Source organism: Neoarius graeffei, chromosome 8, assembly GCF_027579695.1.
Source record: "Neoarius graeffei isolate fNeoGra1 chromosome 8, fNeoGra1.pri, whole genome shotgun sequence".
Classification (NCBI taxonomy): domain Eukaryota; kingdom Metazoa; phylum Chordata; class Actinopteri; order Siluriformes; family Ariidae; genus Neoarius; species Neoarius graeffei.
Genome location: NC_083576.1, coordinates 82120967 through 82147080, shown reverse-complemented (window position 1 = coordinate 82147080; position 26114 = coordinate 82120967). Strand labels below are relative to the sequence as shown.

Here is a 26114-nt window from a genome sequence, read left to right as displayed (position 1 = left end):
TAGTAAACAATTAGTCGTGGAAGTTGGTCCTCTCTCACATTGTCACATTTCAGTTCTGTTTGATGTTTTGGTCATCATAGTTGTTTTGATGGCAGGCTGGATGAGCTACTACGTCCTTGACGTTCTGGTTTCTACATTGTAGAATAATACTGAAGACATCAAAACTATGAAATAACACATAGAACATATATATATGTTATTTACCAGCTGGGAGGTCCGTATGCTGAAATACCGTGACTGAGGTCTTGAAAGTACTGAGTGAGGCCCTTTGGGCCGAGGTCAGTATTCAAGGCCGAGGTCACGGTATTTCACCACACGGACCGACCTTAAGCTGGTAAATAATATATTTATTTTTTTCTTTACCAAATTCTAACAGAAAACGAGAGCGCCCGAAAGGGAAAACCGAGCCGAGCCGCCATTTTGAATCCTCATTCACGGCTGTAATGCAAATGGATTCCTCCTCGGTATACAAGTGCACTTCCATGGCAGGAAACAAAACTACATTTTGCCGCCTATGTAGTCCCCTATTTATACAAAATTGAGTCATTCAGGATTCAGCCATGTTTTTGCTCGGCGTTAGCAACAGTTACAGGTTTTTAGCTTTCTCCTGAAATGTTTTCTTTTATTTCTTCTTCCTCAGGGTCGTAAAACTCGCTTTCGCTGTGAACACTGTCGTTATCGCTATCCATGCTGTAAAATTAATGCTATTCTCCTGAGAAATGCTGGCAAAAATTTACAAGATTTTTGATAATCTTATAAATAAATCTTATAAAAAAAGATAAATGTTGACAAAAAATTCTACTATGTTTGTTGTTGTGAACGAGCGAGTCACCAGGGGTCTGTAACCGGGGTCCGTACCGTAGGATACGGACCCGCTCACCAGCCAATCAGAGCGCAGGATTTGGACCGCGAAAAAAATAAATAGAATTATGTGGAAAACAAAAAAAAAGCTTTTAGATTCTTCAGCATATCCAGTGTTTCCCTTGATGACTTTTTCCACACTATTGACGTTATCTTAACCAGCTTCATGAGGTCGTCTCCTGGAATGCTTTTCAGTTAACAGGTGTGCCTCGTCAAAAGTTAATTAGTGGATTAATTTCTTGCTTTTTAAATGTGTTATTTGAGATCAAAAGGTAACTAGTAAATAAAAAAAATAATAAAAATACAGTAAATAGCCCTATTCAACACTACATCTGTCGTAATCCATAGTGTATTATATCAAGAACCGCTCAACTAAGTAACGCGAAACGACGTCCATCATTACTTTAAGACATGAAATGACTTTTAATTAAAAAATAAAGAAAAAACATTGAATTCGAATTAGATGTGTCCAAACCTTTGACTGATACTGTACGTCTTATTATCCTAACTAATGCCAACTGCAAAGACGACACTTCAATGAACAGCCATACAAAGGCTACAAATTCCATATTTAATCCTTTTTTTCTTTCTTTCTTTTCTCCAAATATACAGTACGAGTTCCTAAAATGCACTCATGTGGACAATGTGGAGGTTCAGCTTAAATCCCTGGAACGGAGACTGTGCAGCGAGGAAGCTCATGTCCATCTACAGAGCCCTCATTACAGCTCAGCCTTGCTTTGACTTTGATGGAAGATGTGGGCAGCATCCGAGATTTCCAGGCTGATAATGGTTGTCATTTTCAACTCTGACTTCAGAAACATCTAAAAACGCGTCCGGATTGGCCTCTCAGATCTGGGACACGCTGCTGAAGGCTCTCAACTAGACGAGTGGGATTGCATAATGACGCAACCTGTGGCATGCCCTCTTTCACACGGTGCTGGAATTCTCTCTGCAACGATGCAAGGATTTCATTTGAATGTCACTGAGCTTTAAAGGACATGTATAGAGCTGCAGAAGCAGGTGGGATTGGCTGGAATGTCCAAGGACATCGAACCTTCTTTCTTTAACATCTGCGACTACTTGACATTCCTGCAGGGGCAACTAGTGAATATTTGAGGTGTTATATCACAGGTAACAATTTGTGTCAATTCATAATTATTCATAACTTGCATGATTCTACTGCTTTTCATCCAGCACAACAAATCCTTATGAAATGTACAAAAAAAAAAAAAATCTTACCTAGCACCATGGTCATGTACTTCTCCTCTATGCCAGCCTCTAGCAGCAGTGGTGGCACGTAGGTGATGCCAGCTGCCACGCAGACCTCCAAGCCACAGGACAGCAGGTTGAGAAGCACCAGATGGCATTGGGACCTCCATCCAGGCATACTTCCCAGAGGCAGAGGTCGCTGAGGAGGAAGATGGATCTACTCTAATTTGTAGGTAGGTGGCGTAGGATGACCGAGAGCTTGGATAAGTGCTCTCAATGGGATCAGATCTTCCAGGGCATCCATCGGCTCAACAGCATTCTGAATCTGATGGACAACAGAGTGCAGGGATATTTAGATATGAGGAGATGACAACTAAGTAAATCTTACAACAAGGTGAACAAAACTAGTCATCATGTGAATTGTTCAGATGGTGGGACTCTGTAGGGAAGCCATGGCCTAATGGTTAAAGAAGCAGCTTTGGGATCAAAAGGTTGCCGGTTTGATTCCCTGGACCAGCAGGAATGGCTGAAGTAGGGATGATGACCGTTTGACCGATGGTTGACCGAATCAACATCAACCGGTTAATTTTTTTTTTGGTTGTCGGTTAAAAAAAAAATCAATCGTTTTGAAGCTGCTGATTTTGGAGCGGAGAACCTGGAATTCTGTGTTGTAAACGCTTGGGGCATGCCATGCGGTGTAAGGACGACAGCTGACAAATCAGAAACACCCATTCAGTCATGTCCCGCCCTCCCGCCCCAGTTGAACACAGCTGCCACTCGGCGAAAGAAAAGTGTAGACACAGGCTTTTTAGCTTACAAATTACTATTCTGTTTTTTTTTTTAATTATTATTAGAAGGCACATGGAGTTTAGTCCTGCCTTGGCCAGTGCATTCTGAAAGTATGTTTCGGTCTGTAGCCAACAATGCATGTTATTGCAGATCTCCACACAAACTAAAGGCGCAGATGCCGACTTTTGGAGGGAAGGGGAGAGAATGAAATGACAGCGGTGTCTGGACGGGGAGTGACAAACGCAGCTTTTATGTCTGTGAGCCAAGTCGGTGACGGCTTCAGAGCAACTTCAATACCATGCAGTAATGGCGTGTTGATATTGGTAACGGCGTTATAACGATTGTAGCTAATTAATTAGATTACCCGGCGTTATAACAGCCTTTATTTTAACGCCGTTATTCCCATCACTGAATGTTATGTACTTCTTCTAGCACTTGACTTTATTTTCAACGCCATCATGGCCAACTGAAACTGTCTCTAAGCTGGAGCCATTTGTCCTCCGCTCCAATACAAACCCCTTGACATCAGTGCCGCGTTTGACTAAATGTTTCATGCTGTAGAAAAGGTAATGTGAGTGGAGGGCAGTGACTGGGACTGAATGTGCGGATGCTCGCGGTTAGATTTAGAATAGATTCTAATAATTCCAATTCTAGAATTTTAAACAGGGATGCAAACGGCGCGCCTTTTGTCGGATGCCGCCTTTTTCACGGCTGAATCGTGCAGATCCGATTTTTTTTTTAAGGGGGGGCGTTGGAGTGTCTGAATAATTTCATCAGAGTAAATTCTGTATTAAAATTACTAAATAAGCAAATGCCGTTACAGTCCATGAAACATAGGAAGTATGAGAAGAAAACAGTAAATCAGAAACCTGCGCACATTTGCGCAGCTTCCGTGAAAACGTGTGCAGCTTTCTGATTTATTGTTTTCTTCTCATACTTATACTTCCTATGTTTCATGGACTGTAACGGCATTTGCTTATTTAGTAATTTTAATACAGAATTTACTCTGATGAAATTATTCAGACACTCCAACGCCCCCCCTAAAAAAAAAAAAAATCGGATCTGCACGATTCAGCCGTGATAAAGGCGGCATCCGCCAAAAGGCGCACTGTTTGCATCCCTGTTTAAACTCATAGTTTAACCGACTTTAACCGGCTAATGAGGCTCGGTGGTCGGTCAAGATTTTTTTTTAGTTTTCGCCATCCCTAGGCTGAAGTGCCTTTGAGCAAGGCACCTAACCCCAGGCTGCTCTGGGTATGCTATACATCGCGCTGGATAAGAAAGAGTGTCTGCTAAATGTCATGTAAACATAACATTCTTTGTGGTATTGCTGATAACGCTCAAACTACACCCCTTGGCCTATTTTTAGATATTTTCTGATCCAACTCCCTGACGTATTTCATGCTGTAAACACATGACAGTTCTTGTGCGGGGAGATTAAAGCACATCAGTGTCGTAATGGGAATGTTTCGCATAGCTCAACTTGTTGAGTCTCGACTTGGTTACTGTGAGAATATTGTTATCAGATCAGCGTCAGTATCAGCACTCAAAGCTCTGGTATCAGGAGTGTATTCCAAATTTAAAAATGACGACATGCATTCCTGGAGACATGACTGCTGGATTTGAGATTTGCTGTTGACTCAGAATTCAGACAAAATTTTTTATTCTGCCTCAAACGTTTTCCCTCGACTGAAGAAGCATGTTGTGATGATTCATTTGCGTGCTGTTGTCTTTGCTTTTTTCTCCGTTTGTGATGTGCAAGAGTGATTGAGAGAGAGAGTGCACACATTCCTCCGTGGCTTTCTTTCTTCCCCCAATGCCTCACCCACAGGCCAGAGGCAGGTCATCCACTCCATGGACCCCACCCCCACCCTCTTCGCTCCATCATAAGCTCATTCCCTCAGGCCTGATTAAAGGCAGCCGTGTCAAGAGCCGCCTCACTCCCGCCTCTAATTAGTATCCATTGTCCTTCTCACTTCCTGCGGGCTCGCCAAGTCTTGAGTGGCTGCCGTGCACAGATCGTGTACAGACTAGTTTCTTTTTTCGTACACTTTTCTGCTCCGGAATGATACACAACATGTTTTGTCTGAGCTCACAGACACGGATACCAAACCTGATTTGCTTTGCCCATCCTGTTACACAAGATTTATGGACCATGGTTATATTTATGTGTATATTTCTTCACAAAGCAGCTTCACACAAATCTGGAAGTAGGTTTAGATCCATAATGAACAAGCCAGAGGTGAGATTGGCAAAGAATAACTCCCTCTGAGAGGAACCAGACTCAAAAGGGAATCTGTCCACGTTCCTCTTTTCTCTTCTCTTGTCAAACCTGGGCTGCCAACTCTCACGCAATGAGCATGAGACACACGCATTTGACTGTCTTCGCACGCTCACACGCCATACCTCCGATTTCTCACGCTAGAAAAAAATCTAGTTTATCTATCTGATCTAGGCTACCCATTGCGTCACGCCAACCACTTGCGATCGATCAATCACGCCTTACGCACGGCTAAACAGGCAGAGAGGTGTTCCCTTCTGTACACACTCCCCTATGGTAGGTGGCGCATCTAATGATGCTGCACTCGCCGGAAGTTGGATAATTGCCTACCGTCAATTTAGAGGAATAGGAGGGAGAAGAAGGTATCCGAGTTGAAGACGGGTGTCTCAGACAGGTTTGTACATATGCACGCCAATGTGTGGTGTTACTGGCGTAATTATGAACTTATATAAAGTTTCTGAATCATTTTAGCCTATAAGTGTTGTGAGAATATTTAATGCCATATCGAGAGCTGTGTACTAGGCATGCTAAATCATTATAGGCCTACTGCCATGCCACAGCCTCTATCTTCCCCAACAAGCAGCACAGGAGAGCACCTCCTTAGCACACGGTTATTAAGGCACATTTTTAGTTTGTTTACTGTATGTTATCATACTTTATGATTTATTTGAAGCCATACTGGAAATGTTGTAAAATAAAGCAAGTAAGAGATAATATTACAAATGCAAGAAGAGCCATTAGCCACCATACCTATTGTTTATTTACAGGGTATTTATTTTTAATTATTTATGATGTATGTAATTGCTCAGTTAAAGTAAATAAAGCATGGTCACCTGTAATATCAAAGAACTTGAACTTGTGAATAATTAAAAAAAAGACAGAACAATATACTGAGGAGACAGGGTTTCAAAGAGGGCAAGACAGGTAGAGAATATTTGTCAGATAACAGGCCCTGACGAATGCTCTATTACTAATAAGAAACATAGATAAGAAATAAATTAATAAGAAATATATTAATATAGCTTATTTAAGTATGACCAAAATTTTTAAGCCCAGCTTTGTGTGCACATTCCCACCTATGGCCAAGGTTCAGCTTTTTGTGTTTCAATACTGTTCAAACTTAATCATGTTAATGTTTCTTGTAGCACATGCACATTTTGCTTACTGTTTAAGCATTTTATTTGTTCTTTTGCTGTTGATATTTTTCCCCATGCCAATCTTCTGCTGAACCCAGTGGTGGGGAAAGCCCTCAAATGCATAATGAATAGTCAGTGAGGGACAATCTTATTTTTGCAACAGTTATTAAAAACTTAACATTTAGTTTCAATTCAGAAGGTGTTTAGGCTTAGCTGATGAAATATTTTCAAACATGAACTTGCCTTTAAATCTGAAACACAGGTCTATAGGGCTACAGGAACATTGGCAGTCATCTGTAGTTTTCTAGTGTGGGGGCTTTTAAGCCAAAACTTGGTGCTTTTGTTGGCCACAAGCTGAAGGCCTGGCAAGTCAGGGTGTGTAAGAATGTAGGTATGGCACAGCAGGCCACTCCAAAAATCCACCAGAATGCAGGAACATCTACTAAATCCAAAATCTCAAACCGCCCCCCCTTCATTGTCCATCTCCAGCTGGACAACCCACAAACAAAACACCAGAATGCAGGGGGACAAGTGAATATCAAACTGAATACAAAATTCCCACTTACTGCGTGGTGTGCGGAAAAATTTTGCCGTCGAACCCCCCCCCCCCCCCCCCCCCCCCCAAAAAAAAAAAAAATCTCACTCCAAGGAATTTTGAAAAGTTGGCAGCCCTGTGTCAAACTGTATGCTGAAAGGACGTTTGGGATGAGCAGATTGCGAATAAGAGTCCTGCGATGAGTCCAGAACAGTCTTTATGATTATAGCAGCAGTTCTTAGGTTGGTATAAGGTTACAATATCCCAGTGAGACTAGCCACCGAATCCAGAAGGAGATAGCAGTGTACATCCTGGACTGGCTTCCATTTCCAGTATCAGAAATAGCTCCTGAAGATGAGGGTCAGTGATGTTCATCAGGTATGCTTCGTCATACATATATACCGTACATAACTAATGAAGGTAAGAAAATATCAATTTTATTTATAACCCATAGAATTACATTAGATAAATATAGGAACTATAGGCAGAGAATCCCAAATAACAAATTGTTGTCTTACAGTTACAACGTTGCAGGAAACGACAGAGCCGCGCTATTTCAAAAAGGAAATGCACCTGTGTCTTGTATACGTATGTAAATTCGTGTGCAAGATGGAAGTACTCTTATTTGGTCCAAAAGCCAAAAGGGACACTCTGTTGAAAAGACTTGGGAAGCTTGGTCATCAGGTTAAAGATGAAGTTACAAGCTTGGGTGTAATTCTAGACTCAGACTTAAGTTTTAATTGACACATTAGCAGGGTGACGAAAACAGCATTTTTCCACTGAAGAAATATTGCCAAAGTACGCTCATTTACAGTCAAATCTGATGATGAGAAACTGATCCATGCTGTTATTACAAGTAGACTGGACTATTGCAATGCCTTGTTCACAGGAGTCCTTCAAAAGTCTATTGAGAAATTATAATTAATCCAGAACACTGCAGCAAGACTTTTAACAACAAGAGTGTTCTGAGAGCACAGTATCCCCCGCTGGCAACTCGGCCATAACTCTGGTAAAACGTGACTGAATTGAACGAAATTACAATATGCACAGTACCGACATATAACAAAGAATCCTGCCAAGTTTCGTGAAATTCCTCCAAAAACTGTGAGAGGAGTTGATTTCAGAAGATGAGTACTCTTCCTGGGACGGACAGATGGACAGACATCGCCACGACATAATCTCCCTTCGGACCTTTCGGCCAGCGGAGGATAATAAAAATTGTGAGGGAAGTTGATTTCAGAAAGTAAGCACACCTTGATGAAATTGCCAAAGTACAAGTTTGTTAATAATCAAGGGCGTAACTCTGAGAAAATTTGCCCAAATTAAACGAAATTTCAATCTGCGTATAACTGTCATATAACAAAGCCTTCTGCCAAGTTTGGTGAAATTCCTCCACAAATTGTGAGAGGAGTCGATTTCAGAAGAACGTCCACCCTCATGAAATTGTCAAAGTACAAGTTATTTAATCAAGGGTCAAAACTCTGGGAAAATTTTCACAAACAAAATTAAATCGCAGTATGCGTATTACCGTCATATAACAAGGCCTTTTGCCAAGCTTCGAGAAATTTGTCCAAAACTTGTGAGAGGAGTTGATGTCAGAAGGCGAGCACACCTTCATGAAATTATTAGAGTACAAGGTTGTTAATCAAGGGCTGGAACTCTGGTAAAATGTGACCGAATTGAACAAAATAACAATATGCGTGGCGGCACGGTGGTGTAGTGATTAGCGCTGTCGCCTCACAGCAAGAAGGTCCGGGTTCGAGGCCCGGGGCCGGCGAGGGCCTTTCTGTGCGGAGTTTGCGTGTTCTCCCCGTGTCCGCGTGGGTTTCCTCCGGGTGCTCCGGTTTCCCCCACAGTCCAAAGACATGCAGGTTAGGTTAACTGGTGACTCTAAATTGAGCGTAGGTGTGAATGTGAGTGTGAATGGTTGTCTGTGTCTATGTGTCAGCCCTGTGATGACCTGGCGACTTGTCCAGGGTGTACCCCGCCTTTCGCCCGTAGTCAGCTGGGATAGGCTCCAGCTTGTCTGCAACCCTGTAGAACAGGATAAAGCGGCTACAGATAATGAGATGAGATGAGATGAGAACAATATCCGTATTACCGACATATAACAAAGAATCCTGCCAAGTTTCGTGAAATTCCTCCAAAAATTGTGAAAGGAGTTGATTTCAGAAGGTGAGTACCCTTCCTGGGACAGACAGATGGATGGATGGATGGATGGATGGATGGATGGATGGATGGATGGATGGACGGACGGACGGACAGACAGACAGACAGAAATCGCCAAGACATAATCCCCCTTTGGGCCTTTCGGTCAGCAGGGGATAAAAACAAAGAGAAAGTAGCACATCATTACTCCTGTGCTTGGCACACTTCGTTGGCTTCCTGTGTGTTTTAGACTTAAAGTCCTTCTACTTGTCTATAAAGCTCTAAATGGCATAGCACCCTCTTACCTCACTGAGTCTTTGTCATTTTATGTCCCAACATGAACCGTTAGGTCCTCCACAGTTGGTTTACTAAATGTCCTTACTAGAAATCCTCCAAAACAAAATCGCAGAAGCAGCCTTTGTCCACGACACACCCAAACTGAAATACTTTACCAAAAAGTATAAGGGAGGCGGACTCCGTGTATATTTTTCAACGTCAGCTAAAAACATTCCTTTTTAATTTAGCATACAGCTAGCTGTTTCTATACAATTTTATCTTTTTTATTTTTATTTTCAATGTAATAATTACTTTTTTCTTTTCTTTGCTTTCTATGTTGTCAGTGTTGTCTTTTAGAGATTTTATCGTGATGTCCGCTTTGTTTTTTGTCTTATCTTTTAATGTAAAGCGCTTTGAGCTGCAGTCTCTGTATGAAAAGTGATATATAAATAAAATAATAATAATTATTATTATCATTATTATTCATTAACGGCTGCACAGTAAAGGCGAGTCCTTTCGGTCTCCTCTTCTTTATATTGTTTGTTGGTTAGGGAAGTAATTAAATAAGGGGTAGTGTACAGCAAGCTGGTCATTATCATACAATAACCCCTGGCTGGTCTTCATTTTGCGATAAATGACCAGCTTGCTGTACATCATCCCTTACTTAATTACCTCTGTAACCGTAGTGACCAGCTCGCTGTACATTATCCTGCTTATTGCATGGCTATGGCTAATTACTAAATTTGACAGAAAATATTGATTTAAAAATGATCTTAGCAATTCAAAAGTTATTTTTCTTTGCTTTCAATAATGACGTAGTCCATAGCAACGGTCTGTTATACAGAAATAACTGACTATAGAATGCTGTAATTGACCAGTCAGAATATTCACCAAAGCCGGGTAATAATCTAATTTATTCTATCCACATTCACTGGATATGAGCAATCGCACGTGCTGATTGGCTACTCTACTCCTAGGATATCAGCTCATATACCATGAGTAGAGAAAAACACAATGGCGGAGCGTGTTGCTGAACCAACCGAGGACGAAATAAAAACTCTACTCAAAAACAAAACCCAAAAATAAAACAAAAAAAAGCAACAAAATATAGAATAAAAGTATTTGATGGTAAGAACATTTTTTTTTCAAGAATTATTATTATCATCGCATTTTTCACAAATTGCTCTTGTCATTTTGCCGGTTTGTTTACATTCTAAGTGGAAATGATTTTGTTAGACGTTTTGTATCAAGTTTTTGTTTCGAATTTGCAAAAAATAAAAATGCTCTGTTTCTCAAAATCCAGTGAATGTGGATAGAATAAAACAGTTATTCCACTCAATCTCATTGTACATTGTTTATAGCCTACTCGGTGCTACGCGCCTCGTCGGCTATCAGCTCATGTATAACTCAATTTCGTGGAATAATTGTTAATTATTATATGGCACGAGCTACTTCCTGTAAAATCATGTGCTCTGATTGGTTCCTTGGTGGACAGCATTTTCCCGTAATGCCGGTGAGCGATTACGGACTTTCTTTCCAAGGCGCCAGCTTTCAAGGTTACAAAAAAAAAAAGATTAACTGGAAATCAAAACGAAATAAAAAACGGCCAAAAGACAAACAAGCGTCACGGAGTTATTCAAGAAATGAGCAATGAATCATGAGCATTCAGAAACCACTAACCGCTAACAGAAATTCAGTTTTGAAACCACTAGCTGTTTATTCTGCACATGTAACTCAATTATATTACAAATCTGATGTGACGGAAAGCAGCGTCATGCCTCATTATATAATGACTGTCTATTTTAATCTTAGAAATAAAAAAGCCATATAATAAACTCCTTATTAACTCCTACTTCTTCTTTAGGGTTTTTTTTTTTGGTGGTTGGCAAACCAACTTAAAGGTGCATTACCGCCACCGACTGGGCTGGAGTGTGGAACAGGAGATTTTATTTTATTTATTTATTTATTTATTTATTTTTTTTTGGGGGGGGGAGAGATAATCTCATCTCATCTCATTATCTCTAGCTGCTTTATCCTGTTCTACAGGGTTGCAGGCAAGCTGGAGCCTATCCCAGCTGACTACGGGCGAAAGGCGGGGTACACCCTGGACAAGTCGCCAGGTCATCACAGGGCTGACACATAGACACAGACAACCATTCACACTCACATTCACACCTACGGTCAATTTAGAGTCACCAGTTAACCTAACCTGCATGTCTTTGGACTGTGGGGGAAACCGGAGCACCCGGAGGAAACCCACGCGGACACGGGGAGAACATGCAAACTCCACACAGAAAGGCCCTCGCCGGCCACGGGGCTCGAACCCAGGACCTTCTTGCTGTGAGGCAACAGCGCTAACCACTACACCACCGTGCCGCCCCGGGAGAGATAATCTTTTTACCTATTTCTGTTTCATTTAAATACTTGATCATAATTCTTGGGATTTTGTTTTCAATTAGAGTTTTTATTTCGTCCTCGGTTGGTTCAGCAACACACTCCACCATTTTGTTTTTCTCTACTCGCGGTATATGAGCTGATAGCCTCGTAGAAGAGTAGCCAATCAGAGTGTATAATTGCTCATATCCAGAGAATGTGGATAGAACAGTTTTGTTTATACTGATAGGAAATATCTGATAAGTCGATTTTGATCCTGCCACTGTAATGGAACACCAAAATACTGCGAGAAACAGTTAAGCTTCAATTTCTCAGATTAGTTTGTATGTCGTTTTGGATAAAAGCACCTGTCAAATGAATACATTAAATTGTAATCCCATCAACACATATAACCAATACAAAACTACACTATCCTGTAACTACAGCACGGTGTCCTTTTCCAACCGCCCACAAACACCACACCACTAATGAGCTGCTGAGGGAAACACAACACCACCAAGCACTTCTTCCGACAAGTCTCCAGGGCATGACATGTCAATCTGCAAAGGGCATCTTCCCTTCTGATGTTAAGACATGTCTACAATCAGCTCAATGCTCTCTCAGCATTTACTCACCCTTCTGCATTCCAACTGCCTTACAAAGAAGAAAGAAATCATTCAAGCCTCAAATGACCTTTCGTCAAAATCACACCGTCAAATTGCATGAAACTACAATGTATAGAAATTCTTGATGCAGTTCAAATCCATATATGCAAAAACATCAACTGACCAGATCTTCTCTAGCCTCAGTCTGTTGGGAATCTGTGAAAAAAAGTCCTTGAGACATAAAAGCTCTTCAATTTCCCTGGGTTCAGTGAGGGCACTGTGGTCTGCCGGTGCGCTCTGAATCTTCACCACGCCATCTGAGCTTGAGGGATGTGAGAGAACACTCTGAGCAGCCGTTGCCTTCCAGGAGGAATGAAAAAAAACAGCCAGGTGCTATATTCATATTTGGTGTGAAATTCTTCCAGTAATGTGGCCCCATCTGCTCTAATCAGCAGACAGAACGTGAGCAATCTTCATTAAGAGTTGTTGGGGTTTTTTTTTTTCTCAGAGACTTGACTCATTTTTATGGCTCTGGAAAAGAGCGAGATTCGTCAATTATTTGGTGTGTCTGAGATGTTAACTGCTAAGAAAGAAGTCAGAATTCAACCAACCCACTAAAAACAAGAACATTGTTTCACCATATTAATGTTCTCAGCCACCAAGCCAAAGTAAAACTCAATACTCTCCAGAATAAGACAAGAACTGGTGGGGAGCTTGCCTCAATGAGACAACACCACTGTTTAACACCCGAATCACACTCGTACAATCCTGAAAAGAACTCATCAGGGAACTCAGCGTGGTCGCAACACTGCTGCCCCAATGCCTAGACTCCGAAACCCCCACTCATAATGGCTTCCCTGTGACCAGTCTGCTTCTCACCACATGCTGTGTTCCAAGGTCATTCCCCCTCTGACCTGCGTTCTGAGAGGACTTTTAGAAAAGATCAGTCAATGAATGGTTTCATGTTACCTCATTTGTCTTTTTGTCTTTGATGGTAATGATTTTTTTTTTTTTTTTTTTTTTTTTTTAAAAGATATTTTTTTGGGCTTTTTGCACCTCCATTGGATAGGACAGTGCAGAGACAGGAAACGAGCGGGAGAGAGAGACGGGAAGGGATCGGGAAACGACCCCGGGCCGGAACCGAACCCGGGTCGCCCGCATTCATGGCATGGCGCCCCAACCACCCGAGCCACGACGCCCCCGATGGTAATGATTTTTTACAAAATCTGCATGACTCGTGTGCATATGGATCGTTTTATGGCATCTATCCACGGCATCAATGAATCTAGTCTGCAGCAGGAATCATCTTGACATCTGGCACCATGCTGAAAAACCACACCACTGGTAAGACACCTAAATCAACTCATTATCAAGCCTTGCATGAGTTGAATCAAAGGCAAAGACTCCAAGGACTGGAACTGTATACTGACTTCTGAGATCTCAGAAAGTTTCTCGATTGCCTTTCAGGCTCATATTACCGCAAGCTGGCCTAGTGGTTAGCGTGTCCACCTCTTGATCAGGAGATCATGAGTTCTACTCGCGGTCGGGTCATACCAAAGACCATCGTAAAAATGGTACCTACTGGTCTGGCAAGGCACGCTGCAATACAGATGCGAGTGGGGAGTCAAACTCTCGCAGTTACCAGAGGACTAGCCCCCCCCCCCCCACTGTAACCCTAGCTGTATAGGCAAGAAGCCAAGGGCTATAGAAGCGGAGACTGGTGCTGCCCAATACGCCTTAAGGGCCTGGTTAGTACTGGGATGGGAGATTGCCTGGGAAGACCAGGTCCTGGCACGGGAGGGACTTTGAGTTTGACTTTCAGTCTTATAGGAAGAAAATCCTTTCTGTCAGATATAATAGCAAAAATATCAGCCAAAGTGTTGGGTTTAAGAGTGGTAGAACATGGTTGGGATCCACCATGTGACTGTCTGTGTCTTGGACAACTTGGAATTATTTGTCAAGTCCTTATCCTTGTGCTGTCTTATTTAAATGAAATATTTTTATGCTCTTAAAATTTTTATGATAATATTTTTCATGATTATCTTTCATATTACTCATGGTCCAAAGCAGTGGGTGTGGACAGCTTTCTCTCTGCAATCTATGGATACATACCTTCTGTTTGATCTTACCACAAGAATGGTTGGTGTGGATTTTGAGGCATCTCAGCCTGGGGAAGGGGAAGGGGGTAGAGTTCTCCAACTTCTTTTGACACCACTGCTCTTCTCCCCCAGTGCCACATTTCCAGACCCTATTCAACACCCCATCTCACCCCACCCCACCCCACCGGCCCCATGGCTCTGAAGAGCATTATCACCAAACAAAACAGGCTTTGTGTACATTGAGTCTGTGTTAGTAATATGATCTACTAAAGAATCAAGTCTTTTCAGTTAAAGTATTATTAACATCAGGGGCATGTAGAAACAACATTAAAAACGGCTGGGGAATCTCTAGTGAAGAAGAAGTAGTAGGAGACAGGATAGCTCCACCATGACATCAGAACCACAAGCAGTAGTTAAGACATATGTTGAAAAAAACCTCAAAAACCTCCATGTGCTGGTGTAGCTTGAAAGGAATGGATGAGACAACCAAACTCGTCCTCATGCTAACATTTAAACTCTGCTAGTTCTGATTCCAGCTTTCACGAATGCCACAAGAATGTCTGGATTTGGTCATTTCAGTTTGGAAGAGACTACAGGAACAACATTAGACGCTGTTTATTCACGTGGCTGTCTAAGATGAAAATAACGGATCTGCATTTTAAACTTGCAAGACCTTCCGTAGAATGAAAAGACATCTCGTTAAGGCAGTGAGAGAGCAAAAGATAATCTAAGAAACTCCAAGCTCAAAGAGACCACCAAGGACCTTGATAAAACTCCTAGACAACTCGGAGGAACATTGTTAAGTTCCTGATCAATAATGTAGGGAAGGTCTCAAGTGTGGGTACCTTCCTAAAGCCTAGGTCACAACCGGACGTACGATTTTTTGGCTGTGCAATTTTTGGCGTTTCCCAAATCGCTGCGTTTTTTTTTTGTTCATGGAGAAAGGCGCACGTTGGCCGTAAGTTTGTCTTGCAACCTGAAAAACACGTAAGCGCCCGTAGAGTTTGTTTGACATGACAGAGAACCTCTGCGGCTGGTCTGCGGCCAGTCTACGGCTCGAAAATCAGCACGTCACACGCGCGCCCTCCGTGCGTTTCTTGCGTTTTTTTTGCACGTAGACCGGCCGTAGGAGCACGTACGGCCGGTTGTGACCGAGGCTTAAACAAGGTCACATGGCTTGAGCATGCGCTGCTGCTCAAAATCTTTTCCTAACATCTCTAGCATCAACCTCTAGCCTCAATTTTTTTTGCTGCTACTCATGTGACAAACCTTATATCCCAGAAAGGCAGCACTTTGATGGTTTGCGCTTTGATAGTTACCTTACAATTTCACTTTGTGGTATGCAGGATGTACGCTCTCAAAAATAAAGGTACCAAATTGTACTTTTCCTTGTTGGTTGGTTCGTTGATGCATCTTTTGTATTATTAGTATGCATTTTTATACTTAAAAAAATGGACCCCTAATGATTAAAGGTCCTGAGTAACACAACATACTAAAGGCGTACCATTGTATTAGTGAATGCTTGGATGATATTTAACAGTAATTCCAGGAAATCGAGTCGTACATGAGCTGACAGCCGACAAGGCGCGTAGCTCCGAGTTGTCTATCAGCCATGTACGACGAGATTGAGTGGAATAACTGTTTTATTCTATCCACACTCAATGAATTTTGAGAAACAGAGCATTTTTATTTTTATTTTTTTGCAAATTCGATGAATAAAAACTTTATACAAAGCGTCCAACAAAATCATTTCCGCTTAGAATGTAAACAAACCGGCGAAATGACAGTCGCAATTTGTGAAAAATGCTATAATAATAATAATTCTTGAAAAATAAAAAAAGATACATTCTTACCATGAAATACTTTTATTCCATAGTTTGTTGGTTTATTTGTATTTTTGGGGGGTTTTGTTTTCGAGTAGAGTTTTAATTTCATTCTCGGTTGCTTTAGCAACACGCGCTGCCATTTTGTTTTTCTCTACTCACAGTATATGAGCTGATATCCTAGTAGTAGAGTAGCCAATCAGAGCAAGCGATTGCTCATATCCAGTGAATGTGGATAGAGTAAAATATCTATATGCTTTTTGCTAAGAACAGGATCTTTATGGTTCAAACTGGTTCATAATTTATGAACATTTTAAGACCTAGAACTAAATCACTGATCTGTCCAGCACCAAACATTCACTTTGGACAGCATTCAAAGAGCAGTAATTTGGAAATGATTGAAATTAGATGACATTTCTGCACTGACGTACGCTTTACTCACATGTTGGCAAGATGGAGACTGGTATTTGGGTTCGACTGCTCTGATAACCTGTAGCTGTTGACTAATAACCCCAAAACCATCTGGCACAACTCAAACACTTAATGACTCCCTGGCAGCAGTAACATTAAGTAGATGCTCGTGGAGCTGATGGTCAGCTAAGGCTGGGAAACATAATAATAACATCGATGTTATTATAAGTTATACACATAATAATACACTTGCTGATAAAACAGAGTATGTACAGGTAAAACTTTTTTTTTTTTAAATAATAACTTTGCTGATCTGATGCATGTACTCAATCTTTAAAAAGGACAAAGGAAAGGGAATAAAGGGGGGATAAACGGTGGCTACTTTAAAGAATCTAAAATATGATTTTTTTTTTAAAGCCACTTTTTGTTTGTCACATATTTCCGTGTGTGTTTTATATGTTGTTTCAGAGTTTTGGTGTCTTCGGTATTATTCTGCAGTGTAGAAAATGGCCAAAATACAGAAAAACCTATGAAGGAGTAGGGGTGTACAAACTTCTGACTGGTATGGTGGATATACTACAGTACAAATCACTGATACTGTATAAAAATAACTTAAGGATTTGATTTGCACTTTAAAAATCTACCTCTTCCCTTTGTTCATAACAAAAAAAAGGTTAAGGTTTATTTATTTATTTTTGATGGACGTTAAAACTCCCTTTAAAAAAAATAAGAAAGCTTGCAGTGTATTAGCGAACCGAAATATCATGATGCATACTGTGTATCGTAGAAATGACGTCAAGCAGCTTGGTATCGTAATTGTGTCATACGTCCATGCCGATGGTCAACCACCACCACAACCACGGCGTACTGGAGTAAACAGTCAGTGTTGTTGTTTAAATAAATTCTACAAATGCCAGGAACACACTGATGATGGACTGAACGGGGGTTTAAAGTCCAGACTCTAATCACTCCAACCCACTTATATGAAATTGAGAATCCCTATCTCCTACCTACCCCCGAGCATGTCTCGTCCTCATCTTTCGGCTATCAGATTCAGGTGCAGGAACCTGATCCTTGAGTCCAAACCGCCCTGGGGCTTTGGAGAAGTCCCAGGAGACGAGCACTTGGTTCTACTACGGTCATGTGATATGGAAAGACACTTATCACGTCAAAAGATAGGGAAAGAGAAATGGTCAACAGTGTCCGGGGGGAAGGAGAGACATGACCAGGCTTCCCCACTTAGCAAAGTCAACAGCATTCATGTGCTGTTTGGGGTGGGGGGGATTAAACTTGTTTTTTGTTTTTTTGGAAACGAGGCTATTATTTCCTCCAGTTCTTTTTGTAATAGATATGAATTTGGAAATAGAGTTTGAATCTTTGATTACCCGTGATACAAGCACAATGAGGATCTGCTTTATGTCTTAATGATCACACTAACGCCAGGCTACAGCTGGCACGGCTCAGACGTTAATGTTTAACACGGACGGCTGCTGAAAGTGGATCTGCACTCTCGCACACAGGATCTCAGCAACTGCCACTGGACATTATCATTCATGAAGCACGTCTACAATGTTCAAAGCACTCGAATTAAAACTTTATCAGGCAGTAACACTGAAAACCCGCATGCTCAACTCTTTCTTCACATCACTGGAGAGCATGACTGAACATAAAAATTTTAGATTCGGAAAATAAAAAAGTAATAAATCTTACCGGTTTGAGTTGAAAGAAAAAAAAAATCTGGCTGCAATTAAATCCTCACAAACATTCTTCTCACTTTCCCACTTCCTCTGAACGTTCCAACCTGCTCACAAGCTCAGTCCATCCTTAACGTTTATCCCTCCCTTACCCACCTCCCATTTCAACTCTCTCTCTCTCTCTCTCTCGTTCTCCCTCATCTTCCCTCCTTCTTTCTCCTCCCAGATCCTTCTCTCCCTCCGTTTCTCAATCTCTGCTGGTCCAAATGACCGAAACTCCCTCTTAACTCCCACACGAAATGGAACAGGATCCATCCGGAAGCTTCGCACTTTGCCCAGGATGAATTCCACACGAGCCTGCAGCCGCTCCACTGTTTCTACACTGATGCCGTGGCATGTTTGTCAGAACAACCCTGACTCACCCAAAGGAGTGAACGATATCACTGTATGATCGCAATATTTTGACGTGATTACATCATCATCACCATCATACACTTTTCTGAGCAGGAGCTCGTAAACTGGTGCACGGCAGACTCGGCAAACCAAACCCAGCACTTTATAAAAATACTGCAGCAGAGACGATAAACATGTTGAGGGGAAAAAAAAAGCTGGCTGCGCTTTAAGGACTGTTGTTTTCTAAAATTACTGAGCCTCTGTAGCAGATCCAGTGTGACAGCCAATCATGTGCATGTCCTTTTTATTTATTTATTTATTTATTTATTTATTTATTTTAGCTGAAGGTGGCTTACTGGACCAGAGACTAGCGACAGGGCTCGAGATCATCTGGTCTGCAATGTGACTCATCTCATCTCATTATCTGTAGCCGCTTTATCCTTCTACAGGGTCGCAGGCGAGCTGGAGCCTATCCCAGCTGACTATGGGCGAAAGGCGGGGTACACCCTGGACAAGTCGCCAGGTCATCACAGGGCTGACACATAGACACAGACAACCATTCACACTCACATTCACACCTACGCTCAATTTAGAGTCACCAGTTAACCTAACCTGCATGTCTTTGGACTGTGGGGGAAACCGGAGCACCCGGAGGAAACCCACGCGGACACGGGGAGAACATGCAAACTCCGCACAGAAAGGCCCTCGCCGGCTACGGGGCTCGAAACCAGGACCTTCTTAAAAAAAAAAAGGCCGGATGTTAAAAAAAAGCGCCACTATGAAACAAAATCACTTCAGATTGTCTTATTTATAGTCATAAACGAATTATTAACAGCTCACGGCATTTAAAGGCAACATGTTTAATAGTAACTCATGTTACTTCCTTATCAGGATCTTTATAAACAAAATTTTATGCAGCTAGACCTTCACAATATTTAATGGTTATTCCACGAAGTCGAGTCGTACATCAGCTGACAGCCGACGAGGTGCGTAGCATCGAGTTGTCTATAAGCCATGTACGACAAGATTGAGTGGAATAACTGTTTTATTCTATCCACATTCACTGGATTTTGAAAAACAGCATTTTTGTTTTTATTTTTTGCAAATTCGATCAATAAAAACTTTATGCAAAACATTCGACAAAATAATTTCCATTTAGAATGTAAACAAACCGGCGAAATGACGGTAGCGATTTGTGAAAAATGCGATAATAATAATTCTTAAAAAATAAAAAAAGATACATTCTTACCATCAAATACTTTTATTCCATATTTTGTTGCTTCGTTTTTGTATTTTTTAAGGTTTTGTTTGAGTTTTTAATTTTGTCCTCGATTGGTTCAGCAACACGCTCTGCCATTTTGTTTTTCTCTCCTCATGGTATGTGAGCTGATAGCCTAGTAGTAGAATAGCCAATCAGAATGCGCGATTGCTCATATCCAGTGAATGCGGATAGAATAATAGTCAAATATCCCTGATTTACAGTGCCATGTATCAAAGCTTACTCCTTCTAAGTAACTGATTGGACACTAAAAACTAGTTTTGAACCGTTTTATAAATATCGGACAAAAACCTCTGAACCTTTAATGGCCCTTGATGACATTTTCTTAGGAAAACCTGAGCAAAATAATATATTGTGACACAGATCATATATCGTGAAGGTGCCTTAGGCTACATCCACACGACAATGGCAACGAGATTTTTTTTTTTTAAATATCGCGTCGACATGGGCAACGGATTAGAAAAATATAAGGTCCATATGGGAACGGAACACTTGCTGAAAACGATGCAATACACATGCCACACCTCTAGGTGCACTGTAAGACGGGCCCATCGGAGACACCAGAACAATAGAAGTAGTAGACACATGCGCATAAACCCCTTCTTCTATAGCATTAGCCACATAAAATTTTGATTATTAATCAGTAGCGTAAAACGAAAGACGCGGAAAGGGGGAATGAATGGGGGTAGATGGAAGCCAGTATGCCAACATTCTGATATCCTCCAGAATTCTTTAATGGTCCGGAATAAATTGAATGCTACACGTTGATGGATTACTTTGTTCTTCTACGCCCTTTTTGAGGAATGTATTGTCGGACTTAAACCAACATCTGAAGAGGGGAGCTCGCTCCTTTTTTTTTCCTATTTTTGCTGGCGGGATTGGTTTTGTTTTTGGAAAGCGCACGGGCGGTGCGCGGTTTTGGTTACTGCGGACTAAAGACTCTGCCCTCTCACTCTATCACTCTCTCTCTCTCTCTCTCTCTCTCACTTTGCACCATTACACAATAAATATTCACAGTGAAAATATTTTGTAAGCGCGTTTCATGAACCAAGTTATAGGATTTGTTGACAACTCGCATCGAGTTCGTTACACTTCTACCCGGCGTGAAGCACTGACAGTCATGTGGTTGTGACGTCATCGTAAACAAATCCGTTCTACTCATCCAGACGACTTCGCAACGGCGCCGTTGCCAGATTTTTCCACTCTGGAACCCGTTCTCAAAAGATTTCGTTTTGGGGCACCCAAAACGCCGGTGCCGTGTGGACGCCAGGCCGAAACGATAAACAATTTTATCAGATTCACCTGAATCCGTTGCCGTGTGGACAGGGCCTTAGAGTGCTGTGATATGATATTTTTAGTACCTTATATCTGACTGGTCAGAAGGGAAGAGGATTGATTTTTGTATAACAGCAGCTCTAACAGTAGTTCCTCTGTGCTTTAAATCACAGGTTTATATTAACGTGCTGCTTCTTTCTAATACATTATTGTTTCGACACTAACAGCTCTTTCGAAGGGATTTAAAAGTCATGGATGCGTCACATAACCTAAAGCTAATAATACCCCAATGAAAATGGGTTATTTTACAAGAAAGAAAGAAAAAAAGAAAGAAAGAATTGTTGATATGTTTCCTCTTTTCTTTTCTAGGTGCTAGTTCTGGGTTTATATTAATGCCGGTTCAGAGTTGGTTCAAGTTGTGAAACTTCTAAGAACCAGTTTGCTTTTATACAGGATAGAAAGCCATGCCATTACGTCACTGCGCATGTCTGTAAACGTCTCTGATTTCTCAGAAATGACAGGGACGACACCAATGGCAGACTATTGGATTACTCACACTAGATGCTACACTAGGTTTTTGGTGTTTTTTTTAAATGGCAGTCACAAAGTTTTAGTTGGTCTGGTTGGTCATGATAATCCCACCCACCAGTTTCTGAAGGAAGAGAAACAACATCATCATCATCATCATCATCATCCGTCAACCGTGAAGGGGGTTGGGGTCAGTCCCTGCACAACCCCACTCCAGACGTCACGGTTATCCAAGTCCACAGCCTCGATTCCGGTGTCACGAGATAACACTTCAGTGAATGTGAGTTTCCTGGAGAAAACTCCACCCACAGGGTTCCAGAGTAAGACCGATGATCCACCCTCATGTTTGGCTTGCTGACAGTGCCCAGCGAACTGAACTCATCTTTGAGCTACTCTCTGAGATATGGATGAGAGCTTCCCATAGATTGTTTTCAGGATCGCGTGTTGGCTCCAGCTGATGTTTTGTGCTCCGTGTACAACCCCGATTCCAAAAAAGTTAGGACAAAGTACAAATTGTAAATAAAAACGGAATGGAATAATTTACAAATCTCAAAAACTGATATTGTATTCACAATAGAACATAGACAACATACCAAATGTCGAAAGTGAGACATTTTGAAATTTCATGCCAAATATTGGCTCATTTGAAATTTCATGACAGCAACACATCTCAAAAAAGTTGGGACAGGGGCAATAAGAGGCTGGAAAAGTTAAAGGTACAAAAAAAGGAACAGCTGGAGGACCAAACTGCAACTCATTAGGTCAATTGGCAATAGGTCATTAACATGACTGGGTATAAAAAGAGCATCTTGGAGTGGCAGCGGCTCTCAGAAGTAAAGATGGGAAGAGGATCACCAATCCCCCTAATTCTGCGCCGACAAATAGTGGAGCAATATCAGAAAGGAGTTTGACAGTGTAAAATTGCAAAGAGTTTGAACATATCATCATCTACAGTGCATAATATCATCAAAAGATTCAGAGAATCTGGAAGAATCTCTATGCGTAAGGGTCAAGGCTGGAAAACCATACTGGGTGCCCGTGATCTTCGGGCCCTTAGACGGCACTGCATCACATACAGGCATGCTTCTGTATTGGAAATCACAAAATGGGCTCAGGAATATTTCCAGAGAACATTATCTGTGAACACAATTCACCGTGCCATCCGCCGTTGCCAGCTAAAACTCTATAGTTCAAAGAAGAAGCCGTATCTAAACATGATCCAGAAGTGCAGACGTCTTCTCTGGGCCAAGGCTCATTTAAAATGGACTGTGGCAAAGTGGAAAACTGTTCTGTGGTCAGACGAATCAAAATTTGGAGTTCTTTATGGAAATCAGGGACGCCGTGTCATTCGGACTAAAGAGGAGAAGGACGACCCGAGTTGTTATCAGCGCTCAGTTCAGAAGCCTGCATCTCTGATGGTATGGGGTTGCATTAGTGCGTGTGGCATGGGCAGCTTACACATCTGGAAAGACACCATCAATGCTGAAAGGTATATCCAGGTTCTAGAGCAACATATGCTCCCATCCAGACGATGTCTCTTTCAGGGAATACCTTGCATTTTCCAACATGACAATGCCAAACCACATACTGCATCAATTACAGCATCATGGCTGCGTAGAAGAAGGGTCCGGGTACTGAACTGGCCAGCCTGCAGTCCAGATCTTTCACCCATAGAAAACATTTGGCACATCATAAAACGGAAGATACGACAAAAAAGACCTAAGACAGTTGAGCAACTAGAATCCTACATTAGACAAGAATGGGTTAACATTCCTATCCCTAAACTTGAGCAACTTGTCTCCTCAGTCCCCAGACGTTTACAGACTGTTGTAAAGAGAAAAGGGGATGTCTCACAGTGGGAAACATGGCCTTGTCCCAACTTTTTTGAGATGTGTTGTTGTCATGAAATTTAAAATCACCTAATTTTTCTCTTTAAATGATACGTTTTCTCAGTTTAAACAAATTTTGATATGCCATCTATGTTCTGTTCTGAATAAAATATGGAATTTTGAAACTTCCACATCATTGCATTCCATTTTTATTTACAATTTGTACTCTGTCCCAACTTTTTTGGAATCGGGGTTGTAGTAAGCTAGTGTACATTCTATCCAGGAAGAGAAATGGTTCATGGTTCTAGACCAGCAAAGTGTCGGTGCCGCTCTGCAACCAGTTCTCTTGGCCAAGAGCAATGGCTTCTTTGGCCATTGAAACATGAAGAACTGGTTTGAGATTAGGCACTGGCTCCGTACCAGCTCTGGAAATGCTTTGGTTGAAAAGGGGGTAATGGGGAAGCCATGGCCTAATGGTTAGAGAAGCAGCTTTGAGACTAAAAGGTCGCCAGTTTGATCCCCTGGACCAGCAGGAATGGCTGAAATGCTCTTGAGCAAGGCACCTAGCCCCCAACTGCTCCTCAGGTTGCTCTGGGTGGGTTGTACGTCACTCTGGATAAGAGCGTTTGCTAAATGCCTGTAAGGTAATGCACTGAAGCTTTCTGTAAGGAGACATTTATTTAACATGAATGGAAGGAGTCTCCAGTGTCAGTACTTTGGAACAGTGAGTAAGTTCCAGGACTGGAAAGTCTTCAGAGGAGTTTGTGCTTTTTGGTTTCTCTTTAACAAGACATGCTGCATTTTAACTTCAAGAGACAGAAAGAAAAAAAGAGAGATGGTGGTGAGGCAATGACTGGGTACAGCTGCTATAATGCAAGAAAGGACAGGAACTAACTTTGGACAGGTGTTCAATTCGTTGTCTCAGATCCCCCCCCTTTCTAATTTGATAAGAGAACACATGCTGAGTAAGACAGCACACAAGCGCTTATTAGAGCGTGGTTCATTTTTTAAAGAATCCCTCATTTGTGCAGCTCGCGGCCTGAACAGGACGGACACGCCCACTGGCTACGCTAACTCTCCCTCTGTACTAATGTCGCTCAGCTCAGGTGAATAACCAGCACCTGGTTTTGTGAACCATTCTTGCTCAGTCAAGGGGTTAATTGACTTTCTGTTCTCTCCTGGAAGAAGACAAAAGTTAATTATCTCGTCACTTTGCAATTTAATGCTTCAAAAACTAATCTGCTTTCCAAGGTGAAAAACACCATCTGCGTCTATGTTATTATTTTGCTTTCAGCATTTATTACCACCCGACAAATCTGAACTCGAGCAAAGAACAATACAGATTAAGCACATGTTTTATTTCGAAAGGACACCTGTCTCTTTATCTCTTAGGAGCAAAGAAGAAAATATAGAAAACCTGCTCATTATTCCAAAATAAGCTGAAGGGAGTCTCACTCGATGGTGAAACCTGCATCAGGGATTTGATGGGCGTGTCCGTCCTCAAACCAAAACTCATCACCTTTCCTTGGGATATGTCCCTTTAAGGAAAAAAAACGTACTTACTTTAGAGAGAGTTTAGTGTTTTATCAGGGTTTGGTGTTTTTTGTCCAGAAAGCCACGTTCAGTATGATTAGTGAAGCGTGAACGCTCTCTTCAAATCCAAGAGCAATCCAAAGACCTAAATCTTGGTGGTGCAGTGGTTTGCGCTGTCGCCTCACAGCAAAAAGGTTCTGGGTTTGAACTTGTCAGTGTACTGGGGTCTTTCTGTCTGGAGTTCGCATGTTCTCCTCCATGTTCCTGTGTGGGTTTTCTCCAGGTGCTCTGGTTTCCTCCCATAGTCAACTGGTTACTCTAAATTGCCCAAAGGTGTGAGTGTGATGGTTGTTAACTCATCTGGCCAACAGGTGATGAGTTTATGCCATCATGTGTTGTCAGTCGTTTGTCCGTCGTCATCCACATTTCACGAAAATCACTTCTTTCTCAATTCTTCACCAATTTTTATTCTTTTTGGCAGGAAGGTAGGTCTGCCTGGGGTGCATATAGCTTCTACCCAAATTTGCATAATTGCAATTAATAATGAAGATATGGACTAATTAATCAATCTCTAATGAGCAGTTTCCATATAAATCACTTCTTCTCCCTCATTTCTTCACTGATTTCGATTCTTTCTGGCAGGAAGGAAGGGGGACCTAGGGTGCATATAACTTCTACCCAGATTTGCTTCATTACAATTATTAATGAAGTTATGAACTAATTAAGCCTTAATGAGCAGTTCAACAAAAATCACGTTCAACTCCTCACCGTTTTGGATTCTTTCTGGCAGCTAGGTCCGTATTCCTAGGGTGGATATCGCTTCTACAGTATATGTAGCTTGTATGTAGTGTTGCAACATTTACTGCACAAGAAAGGTGGCCCACTTTAGATCGTTCCTTCTGGACTAGATGGGGACAGAGTGAGCTACGCCATCATTGACGTTCTCATTCATCTCTGTGTTAGCTGTGTGACAGATCGGCGATCTGTCCAGAGTGAACCCCACCTTTCACCCAAAGTCAGCTAGAATTGCCTCCAGC

At 41.7% G+C, this 26114-nt stretch overlaps 1 protein-coding gene across 1 annotated transcript in view; it reads right to left on the bottom strand.

Annotated features, from left to right (window-relative positions):
• The window catches only part of LOC132890954 (solute carrier family 45 member 3), an 86318-nt gene that overhangs the window by 23307 nt on the left and 36897 nt on the right, over positions 1 to 26114 (bottom strand). Inside the window, exon 2 of the mRNA XM_060928357.1 lies at positions 2101 to 2395. Coding sequence (XP_060784340.1) covers positions 2101 to 2248 — 148 coding nt within the window. The 5' untranslated portion in view covers positions 2249 to 2395. The remainder of the gene's footprint in view (positions 1 to 2100; positions 2396 to 26114) is intronic.